The following is a 21,618-nucleotide window of genomic DNA, read 5'->3' on the forward strand; positions in this document are numbered from 1 at the left end:
CTGCACCTCGTTTATCGTCCACAGAATGGGGTTGCACACTGACATTTTCAGAACAAAATAAAACAGGCTGCATTGAGAGTCTCTCTCGATGAGATATTTAAAAATAGCGTGTCTCTGCATATAGTCCCTCTCAGGCAAGCTCGGGGGTTTAGTGCTGCCGGAGCCCACAGGAACAAAGCTCCACTACACTTTTCCTTTCTCCGAGTGAGGATTTTACTGTATGCGGTTTACAGCCCAGTCGAAATTAAATTACATAAACACTTGAGGATCCACTCATTACTAAAAGTGTCTGACATATAAAAACTGAAGTAATGGTCAAAGTTTTTACAGTGAAATTTAAGGTGTGTTGATTGATTCACACTGTCATCTCATGCATTGAATAACATTACAAGTTAATGTTCCACCTTAAAAGTTGCCAGCAGTCGGCCCAGTGAATTAAAATATCCTTTCATTTTATAGTTACAGCTTACTAATAAAACTCCATGGTATGAACAGTGGTTACATGAGCTTCTCCTATTGACCAATCAATGGACTGCAGTGTTCACAGCTCCACCTTTTAGTACCAGATCTGTGTGCTAGGTACCCCAACAGAGGGGGGACCAAAAATGGGGACGGTACGGAACGGTTCCATTGGTACCATCCACAAGTTTTCACAGTAGAAACGAAAAAAAGAAGCGTACCAAACTGCTTGGTGGAAACACGGCATAGTGTGGAGCTTGCATGTTCTCCCTGTGTCAGCATGGGTTTTCTCCAGCTTCCTTCCATCGTCCAAAGACATGCAAGTGAGGTTTGGTTAGCAATTAACTCCTTTAGCACAGTGCTGTTATCACTGATAGGAATGATGATCAAAACTACACATAAAAGACCCAAATTGTAATATACTAGAATATGTAAAGGACCAAATGATCCAGCTTGTGAATTTTAGTCAGGAGTCCATTTTCTTCTAAATTTCTGTCCTATAAAAGTAAGTATCACACCAGTGGAAATGTGTATTATATAAACTGCACAGTTTTAGAGGCTGAGATCATTAATCCTCGGGATTGAGTTCACATATAACGTAGACATCCCCATGTATGAGATTTATTTTTCCAAATCAAAAGCTTCACTTGAGAGAAACTGGTGCAGCCAAACATTCTTTTTGATAAGGAGTCTGGCTCAATTAAAGCCATCAAACCTGCAACTAGATATGACTGTAAACCCAGGCAAGAGGCAACTAGGGGAACAAATAAATATTTCCATTGGCTGTCCTCCAGCTTTTTCCTCTATCTGCTCTTATGTAGGTCAGACTATTCAGTCTCTTTGACATATCACTTCCTTCTTTAAAAAAACTTTTAGAAATGTCTGACACAATACCTCCCATGTTAGACTCTGACCTTTTTTCTCAAAGTCCTCAGACATGCATAAGTCATCATGCCAGGATCTTGCAATTCAAAATTTCCACCTTCTCACACACAGCTGCATTTTTGGACTGGTCATAGACACAGACAGTGAGAATGAGTCCACGTCAGCCAGTGGAAAATGTCTGTAGTTGCATGTCTGAAATGTTGACCGTGAAACAAATGCACGGCAAAGTAGAGTTTATGGGCTACAGTGAACTGCAACAAGGCTCGCCGGCCACCCATCTCACCTACAGCGTGCACTTACTGTGGCTGCACATGTGAGAGCAGTAATTAATTTGGATGTTTCACAGAGAGGAAACAGAGAACATGGGCATATTTTCTGGCGCATGTTTCATGGTCCACACTTCATCTGCTTCCTCTCGTTCTTCTGTTTAATGTAAATGCTGACCCTTGCTAAAAGTCTGCTCAGCATGGGTTCTGTAATTTTACTCCCTCTGGAAGTATTATAGATTTTCTGGCTAAAACTGTGCATTACTTTGAGTCTGGAAAGGCTTTTAAGTGCCTCCCACAAACTTTCTAGAGTAGCTAATGGACAAATGTGGCTTTCTTATATTGTTACATATTTGATGTTTTTTTAAGGATTTAAAAGCTCAATTTGTTATGCCAGAGCATATGGGATAAAGACTTTAATACTTATATGACATATAAAAGGTTGATATTGTTGAGAGGTGCTCAGTCAAGGGCAAGTGGACTTTCTTTAGGTTTTGAAGATGTTTCCCAACTGGTCAAGCCACAGGGTCCAGATTTCTCCATAGTCATTAGTTCAAGGTCCACACAGTTTAATATATTCAGAGTCATACTTGCATTTGGACATGTCATCAAGCTAGTTTGCTGTTTCTGTCAAGTAGCCATCCGTTAGTCACTCAGTCTACAGGTGTGAAACAGCACTTGAAAATAAAAACACAGCGCCAGAATTTCACTTTACTTAAAAATAAAGTGTGTTTTTTCCAAACCTGACACATTTGTGAGTCCGTATAGTAGTCAGTGTAGTTGGATGAGAATGAGGGTGATGTGGTCGGATGATTTGGTGCGGGTAATGATCCGGGCAGCAGAGTTTTGAATGATTTCAAGCCTGTTAATGAGTTTAGTGGTGAGACCAGAGACAACTGTGTTACAGTATTCAATATGGGATGTGACAAATGCATGGACTAAGACCTCAGTGCTGGACTGGGACAGTGATGGGTGGAGTCTGGAAATGTTGTGGAGGTGGAAGAAAGCAGTCCAGGTAATGTCTTTTATGTTTGAATAAAAGGATGCTGTCAAGAATGACACAAAGCCTCATGCCTTGGCTGGAGAAGGGTACAAGGAAGTTATCAGTGATGATATGTTGGCTAAACCGGAAGTTAGCTGCTCAGCCAGCAGACGGTAGCAACTCAGCTGTAAGTCTCTGGAGTGCTTGCTCTATTAGCCCTACAATGCAAAAGATCCTGCTAAATTTATACTGTGGAAATCAAACTGTTTCAGCTTCATATGCCATAGGGTAACTTTTATAGGAATGAACAAGGGCCCGCCGCCAACACTGTATCCACCTGTCTTTGTACATCCATGGCCAGTTAGCAAGCTCATTGTTAGTTAGTTTAGGTTGGTCACTAATAGAACAATAACTTCATGCATTAAATTTAAAGGGCATATTTGTAAGATGAACTCCTTTGTCATAACTGTGTGTAAACCATTGCTTTTTAGTGGAGAAGTTATACTCCAAGAGAGGAGGTTAAATAAATGTGAATGGTGCAACACATGCTGCTACGATGGTTCCCTCCATTTTGTCCTCTCTGGCTTGCCGTCCTCTCAAAGGTCAGGGCTGCAAGGATGGCTTGTTATTAGTAAAAGATACCAAAAAACTGGCCAAACTTTGCATGGATTTACCTCACCCACGTGAGGTAATCTACTAATTTTGGCAATTGCAGTAGAATGAATTCAGTTTGAAGCGAAATTTCTGACCAGTCAGTAGCCTTTTTTAGATAGGAATTGTGCAAATTTGCAGGAAAGCCCAATCAGTCTTATTTCAGCATTGGCAGTATAAAAACAAAATCGGGGAGTGTGGCAAAATGCCGCCTACCTACTTTTGTTTATACAGAATGCGCCTTTTTCGGGGCAATGGAGGGCGTGAGCAAGTAACGAAACGTGTAGCTCAGCGTGTGATGTAAACAGTGACGTGGGAGGGAAGCCGCGGCTGGTATCTCGTAAATGGGAGGGCGCGTAATTCCTTGTCTCCCCAGTTGCTCATCTTTACAGTGTCTGTCAGGTTTGCGTTTCCCTCTTGCTACTAGCTGCTCGCTAATTCCTGCTATCAGCTGTTTCCTGTTTATCCACCGCCGGCGTCATCAACAGCTCCTCCCACAAGTCTTCAACAGCCCCTCCTGTGGCGGAAGGCCACCTCGTTCTGTTTAAACTAAAAGGGTTCCGCCAATATGTCTACCCTACAAGGCGGAAAATTGGGCACCTCGGATCAACTCGCCAATCTGGCTCTGTGTGTCTAAACGCTTGCAGTTTGTTGGCGAAACAGCCCAACATTCACGGATAATCTGGCAGTGTAAAAGGGGCTAGTGATATTAACATTAAATCAGTGCAGAACAGGAAAAGAAATGCGGTATTAGTAATAACTGTTCATGAATGGCTTTATTTTTGGAATAAATACACTTAAGTCAAAGACAATTACAAATGCCTGTGTAAAAAAAAAAAAAGATTTAAAAAATATTTACATTATTTTTTGCACCGAGCTGAATAAATATATACATAGTATATAAGACAGCCCATGTAGGTCATAGGTTTCTTTTGCTGTACAAAGTGCAAAAGCTGATTAAAAAAAACAAAACAGAAATAATAATCCAATTGACGCAGGATCCATCCTGTAGTTGGATGTTGGACTGGACAATGTGGCCCCTTCAAGAAACAAAACAAGAGTATAATAGATTACAGGATTTCACCGAGAGTGTAGAAAGAACAGCTTGGCTCGAGCTGTGGGGCCATGAAGGAGGAGATCCAGGAAAACACACATTCTGTACAGCATGACCGAAGGCTTGCCAGTTTTTCTTCCCCTCTCCGCTTTATCGTTTCATTGATAATAAATTATCTGTGGTAACTGTGCCAGACAGGCCTGACTCAACATGGCTGAACACCATAAACCGAGAGGACAATCGTTGTGGTTGAATGATAGAGGAAATGAAGGAAGCAATCAAACGTGTTGGACACAGGAGGTGGGAATTGAACACAGCATGTGAGTGTGTGTGTCTGCATGTGAGTGTGATATCAGGTTGAGCCCTTATCTCAGATGAGCAGTGCAATGTTAGGTGCAGCCTGACGAAATCCCTCCGCTGGCAACCACACCAGCTAACAGGGACCACTGGCTATTGTCTCATGCCCTGCTTTGTTTAGTCAGGTCTGTCATGAAAGCTACCAATGTGACTTCAGATTCTAGTTTAAACTGTTTCCATGACTGGCGCTGAGTGAAGTCTGCACAAAATCAACATCTACAGCTTCCTAGTGTTGGAGGAGAAATGCTGGCTGCATCGCTATTGTTTGTTTCTTTGAAAGTTTTTGGAGGACAAGATGTTCAAAACACAATGGTTGCTGTAGAAATCTATCCAATGTTGTATCAACTTTGATTTACCATAGCTGCTGAGCAAGAGAGCTAATATATGTGCATATATATTTGCATTGTATAAACAATGCAGCAGTAAGGCCACATCTGTACAACAACATAAATTATGTGGCCTGTTTCATTTCTGAATTAATTCCATGATTTTTAAAGATTCCCTGAAAAGAACACCTATAAAATGGCAGATAAAGTTTGCTCATAATGTCAGTCATAAAGTGGATTCTCCCTCTCTGTGTGAAGTATTATGGGCTTTGTGTTTTCATCCAGTTTATAAAAAGTTATGTGCATCAATCCTGTCATTTTTTTTGGACAACCAGAAGGCTTTGCTGATCTTTTTGCAAGACTCAACTAAAACTTTGAAACCTGAACGGCTGAAATATTATGACATGAAATGGGTTCCAGACTCATAAGGTAAACTAGATTGATTGTTTGCAAATGGGCATTCTTTATCTGCAGACAGCCCAGGGGATTCGAATACATTGTATTTGACCTTCTGTCATGTTATTCTGCCTTTAGAGTTAGACCTGGATCATGTCTTTTGAAGTCAGAGTGATGGCAGTGAAAAGTATCTTCCAGCATTTATCCTGCGGCTTTCACTCTCCTTCCAATATTCTTCGTCCAAGCAAGTGTCCCATTATGCAGGTTGAAAACTGCATCTGTGAGACATATTGTGTGAGATACTTGGAGGTTGATTCAGCTCAGTCCATTTAAAATATGAACATAGTTTATGAGTTTTAGTCACTAGCAAGGCCTTAGGTTACAGAAGTCCAGCTCCTGTGGCTTGCGTAAGCCAGTGCAATGGTCCCTTGGAAGCAGATGCCCAGTTTGGGTTTTGCATTGTAACGGCCGTCTCTTGAATCCCTTCCCACAGGTTCTGGAGCAAGGTGACCACTGCCCGATTTGCCACTCAGGACAGGGGTCTCCACAAACCATGGTGGCTGAGGGTCTTTGTGAAGGATCACAGTCCAACCCTGGCTTCCCGTCCGGTCTCAGACACTGCACCAGCCTCCTCTGGATCCCATTACCGCAGGTCACTGAGCACTGGTCCCAGCTTGCGGATATCCATTTCCCAAGAGCAGCATCCTCCTTGCTGTAAGACTTCTTCAGGGTGTCCGTCCCCTTCTCCTTGATGCTATCCTCAGCCAGGACACTGTTATGGGAGTTCACGCGCCCCTCCTTCTTCAGAGTCTTGTCCTCCTTGGTTTGACGGGCGATGTAGAAGGAGTAGCGGATGCGAGGAGGCGTCATTTGGCCTGCACACAGCACCTCCACAGTCAGGGATTCTCCCAAGGGCTTCACAGCCTGCAGGGTCTCAGAGGTGCCGGCTGTGCCGCTGTAACGCAGCAGGCTTTTCTTTACAATGATGTCCCTCTCTCCAGCTGAGACTATGTAGTTCCCATTGAGCAGGTATTGGCCCTCGCTGTTTTTAACCGCCAGATAGTTGTCATCATTCCTCATTCCCTGGTAGCCTCGTTGACGGATGTCTATGTTGGCTGCACCCACTGGTAACATGACCACGAAGTTGTAGCCGTGCCTGCATGCCAAAACATATTACAGTCAATGAGAGATTATAAGAGTAAGGTTGATAATGCTATCATGTTTACGTAAGGGAGGAAATAAGAATGACGTAAGCAATATCCCATGATGATGTGGGTTTTACTCACTCGGGCTTTGTGAAGAGTCCTGACACCTTCTTGCAGCCCTTGCTATCACCACCGCAGATTCCACACTTATCAAACTTCTTGGTGGAGCCAATTTTTCCATCACAGCCGGCCTTGATGCACTTCCCTTGGACACAAACTCCCGTGGAGTCTGGGGAGCATGGCGTCCCATCTACAACCTGGAGTGAACAGAGATGCTATAAGGTTACCTTTTCATATACGCTATACAGGACAACAATCTGTAGTCCACATAACAGTCCCTGTGGGTTTAGTGTGTTATGTTATTTCACATTAGGGTTGTCAGATTCAGTTCATTTTGCCAGACAGCCATTAGCTGATGACTAAAAAACACAAAATATCATGAAATACAAGAGGCCATTCTTTTCAGTTCGGTGCTCCATTTATGCAGTGACCTTTAGCGCCACATTTCAACACGCTTGTCATTTAGAGGTGGTGAATATTTAATGTTTTGTGATGTAAATGTCTCACCTTTTTTTTTATTTTGTGTTGACTTTGCTGACAGACAGCCGACTAGCTGTGTTAACATGCATAGTGGCCACTGCCCACCCTCTGATCTCCACTGGTTAGCTTACGTTAGCTGTGGTCACTCTGCACTGCGCACCACGTGAGTAGGGTAGCAGTTGCGTGCTGCCACCAGGACTAGCTAATTGCTGTTGAAACATGGTGGCTACCCTCCAGTCTCACCCTCAGCTAGCTCCATGAGTGAGTGGCTTCATTTTGAACCAGAAAACTCCTTTAGCATTGTTAGCTCTGTTAGCACTACTAGCTGTGCTGACACTGCTAACAGAGCTAACTGTGGTGTTTAAAAGAAAAAGTTCTGTGATACACAACACTAACATTGCTAAGGGGGTTTACAGCTTAAAATCGAGCTGCATACTTACTGGGGTGTAGGGTTGTATCAGTATACCGGTTTTAAGGTATACTGTGATATAAAAATTGACGGTTATCATACTGTGTACATTTGCTTATCTACAGTATTAAAAAAAAAACATCCCCATTCCTAGTTATTAATAAAATACTCAAGTAGGGAATATATTTGATTGCTCTTAAACATTAACCACAGCATTGTGTAGTTGCTTTGGTTCCTGTAAAACTTTCACTACATCCTCTGGAAACACTTCTCATAATACATACTGTCCTGTGAATGTTGATCTGTCCTTCCCAAATGTACGAGTTAGAGACATAATACACATGTACCAGGATGATGTACTGTATGTTCTGTGGAGGATAGTATCTGAAGTGAGGCTGTCAACCAAATCAGCCTCACTGCCAGTCTGTCCGCAAATATGTGACTGATAAGTCCACTTAATGTGGTCATGAGCTCCCTGACGCAGACATTTTTTCATCCTTAGATGAATCTGACACCACATGAACCAAACTCCAGCTCTCGTCTAAGACTAAACTGTACACAGAAAGTAGTATAAACTCATTTTTGCTTCAAAGTCCACTCTGTGGTTAAAACATGCAGCTGCTCAGTGATTCAGTGCTACGTGTCCCCTGAGCACTCTTATCTACTCCTCCTAAGCCGGGATGATGGAGTGAAGTGTGAACTCCACCTCACTGCTGCTTAAGCTCACTCTACACCCTGCTATCTGAGAGAAATAAACTGTCCTCCTTCTATCCTTCATTCCTTCCTTTACTCTTTGCTGTTAGACCAGAGGCAGCTGGTTGTCATATATTCTCGTTACCTATCTTGACCTCACATCTCTTCATTTATTCAGACTTTTGTCCAATCACCAATCAAATTATCTTTACATTTGTTCAGGTAAAGTAGAGAATACACTTCAGGTGTTGTGTTTACCTTGGGTGCCAGCACGTAGAAGTAGCCAGTGCCGTTAGCCCTGCAGATGAGTTTACACCTGTCATCCATGGACACTCCGGAGTACTTGGGTACCCACACCACAGAGGGGTCGATGCGGTTGCTGTTGAAATTGCGGCCACTGGTCTCACACTGCTCATCACGATAAGTCTTACCTACACAGAGAGGAGGGAGGGAGGGTACAGAAGGTGAGAGGTGGGAACGCTCTAGGGGGAAAAATGTCATTGGACATAGTTGACTGTTTTTAGCGTACCTGTGTCAGGGCATTGGTTCAGGTTGCAGGAGCGGTATTTGACCCGAACCCCTTGACAGTATTTACCCCCGTGTGACGGAACAGGGTTGTTACACTCTCTCTTAGATAGTTGGACGCCGCCTCCACATGTGCGTGAGCAGGAACCGAACTGACCCCATTTCCCCCAGCGGCCGTCCACCTGGAAATAAACAAACCAGTGGAATATTCAGAATGCATAACAACAAAGACCTTTCTTTATTTATGTTGGTTACTCAGCGGTTCTTTGGTGTGGGTGGAGGTGTTATAGCACCACTGCCACATAAAGAACTTTTTAAGCCTCTGTATCATTCTTTAGAGGTTCTCTACGGGTTCTCTCTCCTGTAAACTGAACTAAACTGAGCTGAAGAACCAGTAGAGAACCTTTTAAGTGCAAGCATTGTCCTTTAGAGGTTCTGTACTGGTTCTTTGGCTTAGCTGAGTTTAGTTTAAATAGTTTAAATAGAGTTTAGGATGAAAAATAAACAATATATTTCCAGAGGATAACACATGAAAGCAGTGGCTCTCAACCTTTTTGCCCATGTGCACTGAAATATTATAAATTTGAAAAGGTAAAGTGTTTTTCAGAACGCAGTTAGTACAGTGCAATATGGCACCTCTAATGGTTCTTTATAGCACTATCTGACAAATGTGCTATATATTACCTTCAAAAGATAGGTGCAATATCCTCCTGAGACTCTGTGTCCTCGTATGAAGACTTCACATTTTGGGTTTACTTGACCATGTACTTTATCTACTTAACTTAGAACTGTTGTCCTCATTAGTGGACACCTTTTATGCCATCTAATGGTAGTGAGATCACAATACAATCATCCATGTACAAAACAAGATGGCAGCCATCTCTGCCAAGTCAGTCTGCAGCCAGTCCCGACACAGAAGTGGACAAGATCCAAAACCTGATCACATTTTATGGTTGAAACTTTGGGACTTTGGGGACTTGATTGTCATTGATAGTGTTTAATTTTTTATACTTATCAGGTCCTAGTGATCCCAAATAGCCAGGAGAAATTAAAAATGAATACCAACAAAAGTTTGGGTCTAAGGAGGATATAGCACCAAAGTAGGTTCCCCTATGTTTACGAGTCAAAGAACTGCTTTTGGGTACTCTTAAACACCATTTTTGTTTAGAGTGATAAAGCATATGTTGAAATTAAGAACTCTGTCTTTATGTTAGCCTTACCCTTGCGTTTTGGATCCGTTTTTCGGAGCAGACCCCTCGGTCGCAGACCTGATTTTCCCCACACTGGGTGCCATCCGCCCAGGGGAAGTGCCGCGTCATACACACCAAATGGCCATTTGACTTCCCTGTGCACCACAGACGGCCGCATGGTGGCTGCATAAAGGGACAGGGCTTGGAGCCTTCTCCAAATGCAAGCTCACACTGACGGTCGAGGATGTAGGATGCTCCCGGCAGCACGTCAGGGAGGACCAATGGTTTTTGAGGTTGGTCGAGCAAACATTCCCCTAGAAGAGGGAGACTCAGTGAGCAACACGCTGGAGCAATACCAACTGTCTGGTTTTATTCCTTTTCTTTACCAACTTTGAGCGCTTCAACCCAATTATGAAAGTAACATTTCAACAAAATATTATCACAAAATCATGAAAAACAATGTGTTCTGTACTTATGCATCAATATTTCCACTATCCTTTTCATTAAGTGCGTGTGGGTGAGTGGGATTGTGGGTTGGAGTCAGTAAGCAGCCATTGCCCTTGTGATTTGGGCTCTTTGAAGTGAAAGTACAGCTTGATGCAGTGCATGCAGTGTATTCCACATACCACACACAGACACATAACACACACAAATACAGGAGTGCCCCACATGCAGCCACCCACACCCCCATCCCATCCTCAAACTCTCCCTAAAAATCCCACAAGTTCGGCCCCTCACGTTTGATCCCACCCAGGGATAAACTTAAACTTGAACAATCTTAACCCTTTTGATCTGAGCTTAAAATCTCTGCTTTAAATCAAAATAACATGCGGCCAGCAAGCAGTTCAAAGGTCAAAGGCATGGACTGCATTTACAATAAGTGGCTCAGAGAAACCTTTCCAGGAACAGGCTAATAAGAGGAGTTTGACGAGCAGGTGCTTGGAAACATGAAAGATCAGCGTCACTGGATGAGAAGGTTTCCAGGAGGAGGTTTTTATCACTCAGTTTCTCACCCCTATGTGGAATTTACACATCCAAAACAAGTCATTTGCACTAAGGAAAAAGTGGGTTCACGTTGCTATGAACTGTTTATTTTGCCATCTGTGTTGCGGTAAATTCACAACAGATAATAAGGTAGGGAGTGAATGAGCTGTAACTGGTGGCAAATTTGTTTCCTCCCATTTCACCGCAAATTTGGCAGAGGAGAGACGCAGATTAACTGATAGTACGATACTATATAAACAAGTCAAGCTGAACCTCACTTCTTCCTTCCTACTCTGTCTCCAAAGAGCAATCATCGAAAACAATAGCTGGTATTGTGTGTGTGTGTGTGGAGAGATGAACAGGTTACAAATAATTTTTGGCGCAGTGCTGCATGAAAACTGCCTCAAACATGTGGCAACATGTTTTTTTTTCTCCCCACAGCCTTTTGAAGTCTAGATTTATGACAGACGGCCAAAAGAAACCAAGTTACAACACTGTTCAATAGAAATCACTCCCTGTTGAGTCCAAAATCTTCTTCTGTGCCTCGCACGGGACCAGTTTGTGTTCTTTTGTTCTCAGACCATCCCTTAAAAGGACATGGAGAGAAGCAAAAAGTTTGTCTATTTGGAGTAAACCTGCATGGGAAACACTGGACAGATACACCTCGCTGTCCAAACCACTGTGGCGACTCTCCCCAGAACAAGCCCTCTAATTTGGGACAGATGTGGGGGCAGTTTTAAAATAAACGTTTAGCATTGCTCCCAGGCCAAGTCCTGTGGTCTGGCCTGCTTGGCAAACAATCTGCATCCAACCGAATGAATTTCTTTTTGGCTTCTCCTAGTCATTTCTATGAGCATGGTGCTATAAGAGGTTAGGCAGATGTCACATTTGAAGCTAGACTGATGCTCAGATTCAGTCATGCTCTCACTTGAATTTACCTCAAATGATTGTAGACATGGTGCAAATCAAGAGGCTCTTAACCCAGAGTAATTGAATAAATCTCAGCAACAGTCAAAAGACGAGTCTGCTTCTCTTTAACAGCTGCATGAAGGTCATCTCTTTATTCTCTGACAGAACTGTGTCTCCTAATGTGATCAGCACCTAGCTACATGTTTGTTAAGCACTCTTGGTGGCCCTTTAAGGGGCACTCCATCAGTTAAGCAATACATTCCTAAAATATTGTTGGATTCACAGTGGAAAGTTTAAAAGAAAAAAATGGTGCTCACATTACCCAGAATGCAACCTGATGGTGTGATATGCTAATAGAGTGCTCCAGAGATTACATTTTTCTGTAGGCCAACACGCAAGTTAGCTTTGCCCTGGTTCTGTTGTCGAAAAGTTTATAGCATTTTTCCATTGGATTTTAGATTATTGCCAAAAATAAGCTCTGTGGCAAAGAAACGTTTTGTTCAGTAAGATAATCTTCACAAATGAACACCACTTTCATGATTACTGAAGTCTTAATGCAATCAGCAGAAGTGAAAAGCTAACGTTAGGCTACAAATGAACTACAAAATGGTTGCATGATGTTGTGCCACCAACGTAACAAGACTATAAAGCCGTGTTCGGTGTAGCTCGGCATGATGACATTATGTAGTCTCATTTAGCCACTTGTTTGCAGCTGCCGTTTTAAAGTCACATAGAAGTTTCAAAATTCACAGTGGGGTATTTACTGACTTACTTTTATGTCGTAGAACGAAACGGAAAAAACCCTTAAGCTTGTGTTAACCACAGACCTTATTTGAGGCTCATGATTAAAAACCCATTCAAAAAAACTCATTGACTTTGAGATGAGGGAACTGGAAGCTCTAAAATACTAACACATTTCTGGGTTCTGGGTTAGGACTCATTCCTGGCGGACTCTATAGTGGCTAATGTGACCTCAGGCTGATAGCCTCAAGCAGAAATTACAGATGCCTGATAAGCTCACGTCTTTCTAACTTCAACACCAGAATTTTTCATTTTCAAACTTGTAGTCTTCGCCCACAACTGATGCTAGCCCCTTTTAAACTGCCTCTTCAAAGTGGAAATGTCACGCCATTATTCTGCCTGTATAAAAGGTGCAATCGTGGAATGTGGGGACAAAGTTGGCTTGCCTTTAAGCTGGCAGTGCAGGTAGTAACAGCGCTGTATCAACAACTGTGTAAATAGGACAGGAATGTGACGTTTTGAAGATGTGTTATGTGTGCAGCCCACAGCCAGGAGATTTAAAAAGCAGGTAGTAGCAGTTAGCAGCTAACTCTAAAAAGAAGAAAAGCTACCAAAAACTGGGGAGACAATGAGGTCTAGGAGCTCCTTACCCTAAGTTCAGCCACCATATAACAGAGATGGTAGATGATTGTTATTGCCATGTAATTGTTATTGTTGATAAAGCATAGTCCAAAGCTTATGTTAAATATCACACTAAAGGCTGACGCTGTTGTGTCACACATCCCGCCTGTCACGTCTCTTTTGCTTTTGGCAAGCCGGTGTGCTGTCTAAAATCACACACTGGGGTGGCATTATGCCTGCCTCTTTACTTGTAAAAGTTGGCGTGATGAAGAGTCTTCATTGTAGCCCTGTCATGGGATCTCTCTAGAAAGGGCTGCTGACTCAAGTTATGTCACTTGAGGCCATCTGGCAAACTTGGCACAGCTCCCTCTGAAGCCACAAAAGGCTTTATATAATTTCTTTTCCCTTATTCAGTAGTACACCCCAAGATGTGTAAACACACTTTGATGTATAGTTTGTGTCTGTTCTGACTTTGGCTTCACACCTCTTTAAACACACTATGAGGCTGTCTGCAGTCAAACACAGGGGTCAGGGGTCGGTGGAATCTCACCATGCCCGCTGTCCAGGAATTCAGTGATGATGGCAGCGCTGCAGGGGGACCAGGGGCTAGTGCGGTTGATTTGAATGAGAGTGGGAGACATCATGTGGTTGTCTTGCAGTTTCCCAAACACATCCTCACAGGCCCTCACGTTGTCGTGTGGCATGTTGAACACGTGTCCTGTCGAGAGGGAACGAGATGTCAGATGTCTTTAATAAATACATGGACACTTTTATCTGTGCTCATGCGTGTGCACTCACGCTACAGGAAACGTGACAGTACTGGTGTGTATTGAATAATAGGCAGCGCTGACTCACCGAGCTCATGAGCAGTAGTGAAGGCTGAAGGTAGGCCGTCGTCTTCGATCACTGAGCAGCTTCTCTTTGGATCGCACATGGTGCCAACATCTGCCATGCCGAGAGTGTCACAGGTGGAGGCTCCACACAGGTCCTGGAGACAAAATCAAAGTTCTGCGTCATTTTGTTTGTGTTATCATAGGCAGATTATGAGACAATGGGCCCCTGGGCACACATTTGCAAAGGGCCCCATTAATCCTCCTACATATGAGCAGGACACTAGGGCATTGCGCCTCTCTGTGGGTTTGTGTCTCCTTGTGGCCATTTTGAGTCTCTGCCTGGTCGGTACGTGTTAATTTGACATCTGACATTTTGCTAGTGAAGACCAGGGGGGCCCCTGACACTAAGGCCCCTGGGCCTGTGCCTGATAGGCTTGTTCAGTAATCCATCCGTGTGTATTATGATAACATTGTAATCTGGTTGTAACAGTCTAACCTCAGAGTTTGATCACGTGGCTGTTCCTGTTTCTCACCCTGTCTGACTTCTTTTTAGTGATGTCACCTTATTCCCAGCCCTCAGCAGTTAACATGGTGAGTATAATGTAATTAATATCAATGTAAATGAGGGCCAAAATGCGGAAAGTAAGACCCAATTGGAATTATCCTTTAAATTGTCTTGTCATTGCAGTAAGGTTTGTTTTCTATGTGTGTTAATCCAGGCTTTCCACCACTGAGTCCTTAAGTGTTTTTAGCGGGCAACAGTGTTTAGAGCACACCTTCTTCTATGAGGTAATGTGACTGTCCCCAATCATAACATTTCCATGCCAGAGCAGAGTTTCCAGATGACCTATTTCTCCACCACAAGGTTTTTAAAATCCAATCTTAGCGAGTATCCATTTGGAGCTGAACCTCCTAATCACAGGACAACTTCTGCAGTAACCGCCACAGAGAACCGCCCATCTGCCTGGCTCCCAAACAGCTCTGTGTCTCAGTACCCAGAAAGCCAGTGGCCGGCGGCTATTAGCGATAACGCACAGGTTAATGCCGCACGGTCCCTACAATCCTCCTCTGCACACTGGACGTACACATGAAACCCAGTGCCAAGTGAAGACCTCGAGTGCTATGACAAATCATTCCTAGAATAAACCACAGAACCACAATTGTTGGCCAGCGCAAATGTAGTCCAGATGTGCTCATGTGTGCAGACGACATCTGAACGCTCAGGCCATTTATGAGCAAAAAATAAAAACTGCAAGATGAACAGGGGAGAAGAAACAGCAGTGTCAATGAGTTTGTTCTTTGCTTTGACCTACTTCCCACATCTGTCATCTATCTTTGCGTTTTTTTGTGTGTTTCTGCAATTTAAAAACAATATTATCTCAGCGACGAAATATTTCCATTTTATTTTGTGTACAGATTTTAATGCACTTAACTACCATCTGGCCTATTATGGTTTGTGTTTTGGGTGCGATTCTTGTTACTGTCATGTTGCTCTGAGTTTCCGTTAGAACTCTTAAACTAAGGTCTATGAGAAGTGGAAAAACAGGTCTGATACAGCAGCGTGGGTTTATGACATCCGGACATATTTGGGCATACTCTTTTTCCTTCTCAACCCCATTATCTATCATGTAAAGCAAACATGCTATGAGTTAAAGTACTACCACCCCTATCTCTCCCAGAGGAAACATAAATACATCAGAATTACAGTAAGATTTAGTCGTTTGGAGTCTTTTGTTCACATACAATAAACTTTCTGTGTGACTTAATGAACTGAGTAAACTTGCAACATTCTTTACGCAACAATCATGCTGGCTATAGAGTTTAAAGACAACTGCAGTTGCCTCTGGACAACACTGAGTTGGTCTTCATAAAACCTACAAATTACACTGTGGGCTGGTAAACAGCAGACAATGGACGTGCCTTGAATGCCCACGGAAAGCCCTGGTGAACCGAAACAACACCGCCGACTTAAGTGACTAATTTCAAGTCACCAAGTCATGAATCAACAGAAGATGGGCTGTTGTCTGACTTTTTGACCTTTGCTGATTTGCTCAACAGAATGCTCTATTATCAGTAGGCATGTGTGCAGACACCTTATTTAATATCTGAAGCTATAGTGTGAAATATTATAAATAACTACCCTTAGTCTTGGAGAGGTGAATTTTCTTCATGCACCCTACAAGCCTGAATGGCAAAATGTTTGTTTAAAATCAGGCTGTTCTCATAAACTTTTTCCTACAAGAAGTAATGCACCCAAATTCGTACATATCCCATGTATTTTGAAAGGCTGCGAACACGTGACTAGAGCGCTGACAGGAGTAAACAAGGAAGCAGTCCTGAGCTGTTGGGGTTGTAGATGGGTCACAAAAATGCAGCATTCCTGACTTTCTGAGTCACTTTAAGGTACGTCCTCACCATGTTTCTTTTCCTAAACCTAACCTCTGTAACTCTATGTTTATTACATAACTGTACGTTAAGGACGTAATGTCATTTGTTGGCGCTAATTTGCAGGATGTCGTATGAACCGCTCTGTGAGGATTGCATGTCAATCAGATTTTAACCAACAAAACCTGTCGGCTTTACATATAATCAGGGCGCTCCACCAGAAGAGGCAAACCAGGCAAATGCTTGGGGCCCCCGAAAAAATTTGGAAAAGGGGCCCTCAATGGCAACTCATATTGGCAAATTTTGCAATGACAACTTAAACCAACCCTGAAGGCAATACGTGCACCACCACTAACCCAAAAAACCCTCAAAGTGGGGCCACTTCTAGCTGCCGTTATCAGCGGGATACCGTTAGCTAGGACTGTCAGCTAGCTAGCTTTAACAGTCATACATATATTAGGAGGAACCGTCAGCACAATAAAACCCCTCTGATCACCAGAAATGAAAGACAAAACACAAAGAGGAAGAAATAAAAACACTGGGGATGTTTTGGTACCTCAGTGGGGGTTTTTTTGCCCAGGGCCCCTCCAGAGTCTAGGATCACCACTCGTTAGTGCTCTTGGAAATTAAACTGAAGCACTTTGTCCTTGAAGTTTTCAGATCCTGGATCTTTTGCACATGATGTTGGCAAGCCCAAACTTTGTTTACAAAGGAGAGTTTGTTCTGATAGACTGAATATGATATTAACTCATATAAAAAGCTGGAATGTCTTTGCTTGTTGCATAGAAAGTAAAATGTCAGCCCAGGCATATGTGCTTTAAATCCCTACTGTTGTACCTAGACAGAAGCTTGGCTTGATGGATGGTGATAAATGAGGTGTGAGCTGTGCATTTATACTCCCAGTTTTTCCATTCAGTTTTGCTTTCACAGTTTAGGCAAGAAATTCCACCGGCAGGAACGTATTTCTCACACATATGGGTTACGGCCATTTTTTTGTTCAGCCAATCCTGGCAAATGCATCTTCCTTAGAAATACATTACTTGTTACAGTGTAGGTCATTCATCCAATCCAAAACAATGACTGAATCCGTTGACGCCTGTCTTTCTGCTTTATATCATAGATTTCAGCCACATGACTCAGTGTCTGTAGGCAGGTCCAGCGCAGTTGAACAGGGTCATCTAAACTGGCCACAGAGTTTATAACGTCAACTCTGCACGTGGAGCTCATGATCCCAAAACCTGGTAACACCCTAGACTCTGTGGCTGAAATACTTTTATGGAAAATACAGCCCATCTTTGAGCTGTCATGGCTTAGACAGGAAAACCATACTGTATGTATATTGGAGCCTTGCACAAAAACATTGCATGGGAGAGGAAGTGTGTGACAGGGTGAAGAATGCGTTGTAAAGATGCAACAGGCTGACTGCAGCTGTGCAGGGCTGCCTCTCTGAAGCAGCTTGTTCCAGACGTGGGTCGAGCAGGTGGGGCAGAAACATTGAGGGATGTGACATCTCCGACTTGCACATAGGAACCTCCCCCCTCCTACATCACTCCCTTCAGGGCTTTTTTAATGAGGAGCAGGCAAGGTGGTGGGCAGGGCTGGAAAACCCACAGCTGGAGGAGGAATGGGAACGGCTGAGAGAAACGAGACACTTCCTACTAATGCATCCCTGGTGGCACTTAAATTTGGCAATGTTACAGTTAAAACAAGCGTTTGTTTGAGGGCTGATGTGATCTCGTGTTGTGTTAGGGACCTTTGACTCTTTAATTCTGGTGGTGGCGGCTTTGAGACTGTAATTGCATCTGCAGGTGACTGTTTAACTGCAGACTGAACAATATCCAATCATAATCATCCTCAGTAATTAAACATGTATTTGACACCTTTATTCCAAGTCTTCAAAAATGAAATCAAAGTGGTCTGAATCCACAAGGCAGACAGTTCATCACAGATCAGTGGGTTACACACTGACCAATGAATGTGAGCAATGACTTCATCTCTGACCCAGAGTCATCTGCCAAATATTTGGGAGTGCAGGGAGAGAACTGGGAGGTGGGTTCCAAGTCTATAAAACTATCCTCTAAGGATCCATGAAGAGCAATCAAGACTTTGCTCTGTTCAGCTCAAATAATTTCCTTAGTGACCCAACGTCAGTGTCAAAGCTGTGATGGTATTGGTGGGTTGGATACTCGCTGAGTGCCTGCTGCCTGAGTTCACCAGAGGTGGAGAGTGTGCTGTGAGTGCAAACCAATTATCTGACACAGCAGGAGTGGTTTGGGGGAAGCCTGACATGTAAAGCCTACAGCATTGTTGAACTAAGTTCAGATCTTATCTAACATAAACATGCCTTACATCCAGAAGGCGCTGTTAACTTTTTTGTTATTACTGTCACCTCATTATTTCAGAAAAAAAAATACGAAGGTGAAAAAAAGTATTTGCTGAGAAAAAGCATCAGATTTACGCATTTCTGTGCGTAATTACGCATATTAAAATACCACATTCTCTTGTGTTACCTTTACCCCGGCTGCAGCGTGAACCCCAATAAAGCATTTTTACCTGTCGAGTGAAGAGGATTGCTGTGTCCCAGTAGTCTGGATGCTTGTCGTTGTTTTTGTTCATCTTTTTTTGCCAAGTGCAAAAGTTTCGCAGCGTCATGGCTGCGTTCCCGGACACTTTGGGTCCTTTGTCCTCCTCGTATATAATCACGATCTTCACAACTAAGATGTTGATGGAGTTGAGAATACTGGGGTGTCTGTAGAGCCTCGCTGCCACTGACATCAATGTCAAGAGGTAGTGTTTTAGGTCATCTCCATGGAACTTCGCCATGGACTCGTCCGCCACCACGAGCGTCTCCACGAACCGGGGGATTGAAGCGAACCTTTTGGATCTCCCCATCCTCCTCAGCATCGTTTCGGTCACATTGCTGTAATCTTGCAGTCGCTTGTATTTCTCCAACAATTGCGCAACCTGGAGACTTATGTCGCTGTCCACTGCGCACCTAGAGGTTGAATTAAGCTTCAGGTTGTTGCTGGTTCTGCGCCGGATGATGTGCGCGCCTTCCGCGCTTGTGGTGTCATTTTGCACCGGGCTGATGAAATATTCCCAGCCGTGGAAGCCAAATGCACCTTGTAAACCCTTACAGAGGCTCAAAGCAGCGTAAGAATGTGGGTCAGCATTCACATATCCGGAGTAAAAACACCGGCTCAGGTCAGTGGTAACATCGGCGTTGGAGAGCCACAATGCGTCTTGGTTAGAAATGGAAGGGGCTATGAAATTAGAGTCCTGGTGTAAATCGATCACTAATTCCTGCTGAAAAGCTCTTATTTTTAGGACACTTTTTTCATTAAGGATATCCACGTCGTTGTCAAAATCCCTCCTGTCATGGTTATCCAATCTAATAGGGAAGCAGAGTTCACTTTCCATGCACCGAACAAGTTTTGAGAGCGAGACCACAAAGCAGAGGAGAAAAGTTGTTCTGATAAACATGACGATGTTTGCATTCAATAAAGAATGCAATGACCATCAGAGAAAACAAAACGATAATGAATCTGCAAGCTCAGTGGAAGCGGTGAGAGCCACAGATCAGGATGAAGAGCATAATCCAGTGCGCACGATTCTAAAACAATGCAGGTCGTACGAGTCCACTCAGTGCAAACGCCTCCTGGTCATGACCCATTCCCATTCTCCACCTGTGTGTGCTGAGTCGACTGCTGCCTTCTGTGGACTTTATGCATTTTCGTCATGTGTAAAAAATATGGAAACTCAATCTCTCTTTTGGAGGGGGGCAGTCTTTGGAGGCGCTCATTGGATGCGCGTCTCAGCTCGAGACTTTTTCTGCGGCCACTTGAAACCCAGCAAACAGCAGGCCTATCATCATGTCCCAACACACACTGTGATGAGTTATCAGAGCTCCTTCTTCCAGGGCTTTGTGCGCTCAGACCCTGCCTGACTCCACATTATCTGCACAGCTACATCAGTCCATTATTCACTTGAGACTTTTGGCAACATTGCGGAGATGTAATCAGTAACAGCACTTAACATCTCGCATAAAGAGCAGAGCGCTACATCAGCAGAAATATCTCCTTTTAATGCACAACTAAGAATGATGCTTTAATAATGTATATAGTATCTTAAATGTAACATCAGTGAGCTGCAGATATATTACAGAGATTTTAAAAATACTTTGAACACGACACAAGTCTCTTTAAAATAGCAGCTGAAATCCTTCAGAGGAATATTGGGCTGCTGTGATTCCTTATCAGCTTTCATGTCACGGTCACATCTGTTTCTCTGCGTAACTCGCATGCGACATCTGGTGGACAACCAATGAACTGGGATCTTTCGATTTCAAGACTAAGAGTAGTCTGATTATTATTGTCAGATTTATCCTGTAATACAATGACACAAGTGCAGAGCAGTGGTGGAAAGTACCTATGCATATTTATTTAAGTTGGCTACTGTACTTTGGTACACTTCTGAAGGACTGATAATGGAAGTTTGTATTTTTACTCCACTACATTTCAGAGAGACATGTTGACCATTTAGCTGTGGTGACTGAATACTTAATAGATTAAATCAGCCTTTCAAAATATATTGATTTGTTAAAGACTACTATATCTATCTACCAACTGTAAAATGCAACCTGCATGTTAAGCAGCATTATTAATCTGTTCCCTACCTCTTTGACCTGTTTCTGCTGTGATATGTGACTTTTTCCTGTAAGTCTCATCTAATGCATCTAATAATAGTAATAATAGCCAAATAGTAGCCTACCACTACTACGACTACTACTTCTACTAATGATGACAATAATGATATAACATTCTTAATAGGACCATTCTGCATAATGAGTTTAACTTTAATGTTACATTGACACTGATACGTTGATAACCAGTGGCATTGTTAGGCCTGAGCGTTCGAAGCTTTAGCCCTGAATGTTTTGTCAGTATCCCTGGATCCAGATATATAGGCTATATGTATTATTTCAAAAATAAGAATAGGCCTAATAGAAAACAAAAAGTCCCCAATTTAATATTTCATCTTTCTGTTCCTGCATTAAAAGTGAGATATTGTTGTTTAAAAATGAATGTTTTGGGTCCTCTCTGTCATTTAAGCAGTGCACTTTGTGTGATCATATGTGTGTGCAAGAGAGAGAGCACCCCAGTAATGTGAAAGGCTTTATACATATACTGTATATACTACTGAGTGGT

The 21,618-nt window shown here is 43.0% G+C and overlaps 1 protein-coding gene across 1 annotated transcript; it reads right to left on the reverse strand.

The window, feature by feature from the left end:
- Nucleotides 1-3,997: 3,997 nt before the first annotated feature.
- Nucleotides 3,998-20,241, reverse strand: LOC117247297 (A disintegrin and metalloproteinase with thrombospondin motifs 15). Its single transcript, XM_033611725.2, has 8 exons — nt 18,965-20,241; nt 14,049-14,181; nt 13,744-13,911; nt 9,969-10,252; nt 8,753-8,930; nt 8,482-8,654; nt 6,663-6,838; nt 3,998-6,532 (listed from the first exon to the last, which is right to left on the reverse strand). Exons 1-8 carry the CDS (start codon nt 19,892-19,894, stop codon nt 5,740-5,742), a joined length of 2,835 nt encoding a protein of 944 aa, XP_033467616.2. The 5' UTR covers nt 19,895-20,241; the 3' UTR covers nt 3,998-5,739.
- Between the last annotated feature and the right edge of the window lie 1,377 nt (nt 20,242-21,618).

The sequence above is a fragment of the Epinephelus lanceolatus genome, chromosome 11, assembly GCF_041903045.1.
Source record: "Epinephelus lanceolatus isolate andai-2023 chromosome 11, ASM4190304v1, whole genome shotgun sequence".
NCBI classification, from domain to species: domain Eukaryota; kingdom Metazoa; phylum Chordata; class Actinopteri; order Perciformes; family Serranidae; genus Epinephelus; species Epinephelus lanceolatus.